This window comes from Poecilia reticulata, linkage group LG6, assembly GCF_000633615.1.
Source record: "Poecilia reticulata strain Guanapo linkage group LG6, Guppy_female_1.0+MT, whole genome shotgun sequence".
NCBI classification, from domain to species: domain Eukaryota; kingdom Metazoa; phylum Chordata; class Actinopteri; order Cyprinodontiformes; family Poeciliidae; genus Poecilia; species Poecilia reticulata.
In genome coordinates, this window is record NC_024336.1 from 4,853,342 (window position 1) to 4,855,641 (window position 2,300).

Sequence of the window (2,300 nt, forward strand, 5' to 3'; positions counted from 1 at the left end):
AAAGCTTAATTTTGGTATATTGTAAAGATTTCATGGACCTGATGAGCTACAATACGGCCTCCTTCAGAATAACATATAAATTGAGGTAGTTTGGCTTTTTGTCAACTCCATYAGAGTTTTTGACTCTTTCAGTGAAATTGTTGACAAATCTCACTTAATGTGCAGTTAATTCATTTTAATATATTTTACATAAATTGCATTACTTCACATGTATCAAGTTTTTCTTTTTACTCACTAGTTTGTCACCACCTTCAGCTCTGTGTCAACTCCGTCATGCACTGTCAACTCCGTCAGATGGACTTTTGTTGTTTTTTGTTGTAAATAATATTTTTTTAGTTTTTTGAGAAACATTTGTCTGTAAAAATGAGTAAAACATCACTAATAGGGTCATTAAAAAAWWWTTTWWWWTTWWTTTTKKYMRRWKGKKRWKRMMAMRKTYYKKGKYMRGKYSRWTWAAAAWKKWAWTTTTWWAAAAAAWKKTKSMAMTGGGAGCCTGCACTTTAGCATCTTTACAAAATAAAACCCATTTTGTCCCTATTCTGAAGAATCACTGGCCTAACAGCARCCAATCAAAGTGGAAAAAATATTCCTGTTCGGTGCCATTTTCTTGTTGTTAAATATTCCACAAAATGAGCAGATAAAAGATGTACAACATGCCAGTTTAAACCCTCATAAAGCACATACCTGGAGTGTTGTTTTGATTCTTTCTTGCATGTTTGAAAAATCCGTTAATCTCCCATGGCAACCATTCAGGTGCACAAGGTAGCACTTTGCTCACACCTTCCTCATTCATTTATTTTAGACTAGCAGCAGCAATTAGCAAACACCTGGTGGAACTGAGCTTCTGCTGTGTAATTAAGCCTAAGAAGCCTTAGGATGCCCAAGTGATAAGTAGTACAATTTTTTATGATTACATGAAACCACGTTGACTGTAGATCATTTTTGTTACATATACTTCTGTTACAAGTCAAACTGACAGCTGATTAATAGATAAATATTTGTCATTTCACCAGGGCCATAAGCTGAAAGAGACTCTTCTTCCATCTCTAAACTTACTGACTGAGAGTTCCCGCATCCACCGAGAGACCAGGAAATTCCTCAGGTCAAAAGTCCGTATGGAGCGGAGCCACAAAGCTGATAGATGAGCATGTTTGCTGCGAATGGCTTCGGAACTGTCTTCTGCTTTTGCTTTGTTAAGGTGCTGCCCCCTCTTCGCGATGTGACAAACAGGCCAGAAGTCGGCAGTGCTCTCAGGAACAAATTAGTCCGTCTCATGACACACATTGACACCGATGTCAAGGACTGCGCTGCTGAATTCCTCTTTGTGCTCTGCAAAGAAAGTGGTGAGAGAAATATTCATTGGCTGCAATGATTTATAGAAATGCAAAAATATATAACTCATGTCTGATGGTTAACAAAATCTGATGTTAAACAGTGGTACACAACAAAGATTAGCAAGGCTGACATGAACCTGCAGGTTTTGCAGAAGAACTTATGAAGCTAAGCAAAATTAGTTCATTTTAGAAACCCATCCATCCATTTTCTGCCACTTATCCGGGATCGGGTCGCAGGGGTAGCAGCTTCAGAAGGGAGGCCCAGACTTCCCTCTCCCCAGCCACTTCTTCCAGCTCCTCCAGGGGAATCGCAAGACGTTACCAGGCCAGCTGAGAAACAAAGTCCCTCCAGCATGTCCTGGGTATTCCCCGGGGTCTACTCCCGGTGGGACGTGCCCGGAACACCTCTCCAGGGAGGCGTCCAGGAAGCATCCTGACTAGATGCCCAAGCCTCTTCAACAGGCTCCTCTCGACGTGAAGGAGCAGCGAATCTACTACTACTACTAATTTAGAAACCAAAACACAAAAGCAAATCAGAACCAGAGCGCACCAATTGAAAGACTAAAGATCACATTAACTGCTTGAAGATCAAAGACTACAGGATCTTTCAGACCAGCTAAAGCCAACTGAGTACATTAAACTCTCAAGAGTTTAAGAGTATGAGTTTAATGCAGTTCGAAGTGTTGTTGCGCAACACCTCCCCCCCCTTCTCTCAACTTCCCCTTCTCAGAGGAGGGAGATGTGCTACCAGCTCTCCGTCTAACGCAGTGTTTCTCAACCTTTTTTGGGCCAGCGCCCCCCTAGCCYTTATCCAGGTCCCTCTCTGCCCCCCACCAAAGAATTTGCAGGCTACTTTACACTGACTATTATTTTATCATTAATATTACTATCACTGTTGTAGATGTTTTGATTTTTATGCTTGTTTCTGTATTTATCATCAAAAATAATTTCCCAGAGAACAAAAAA

The 2,300-nt window shown here is 40.8% G+C and overlaps 1 protein-coding gene across 1 annotated transcript in view; it reads left to right on the forward strand.

Moving 5' to 3' along the window:
* ric8a (RIC8 guanine nucleotide exchange factor A) overlaps positions 1-2,300 on the forward strand; it is a 27,216-nt gene that overhangs the window by 15,615 nt on the left and 9,301 nt on the right. Inside the window, exons 11-12 of the mRNA XM_017305146.1 lie at positions 1,014-1,109; positions 1,199-1,343. Of these exons, the coding sequence (XP_017160635.1) occupies positions 1,014-1,109; positions 1,199-1,343 (241 nt within the window). The remainder of the gene's footprint in view (positions 1-1,013; positions 1,110-1,198; positions 1,344-2,300) is intronic.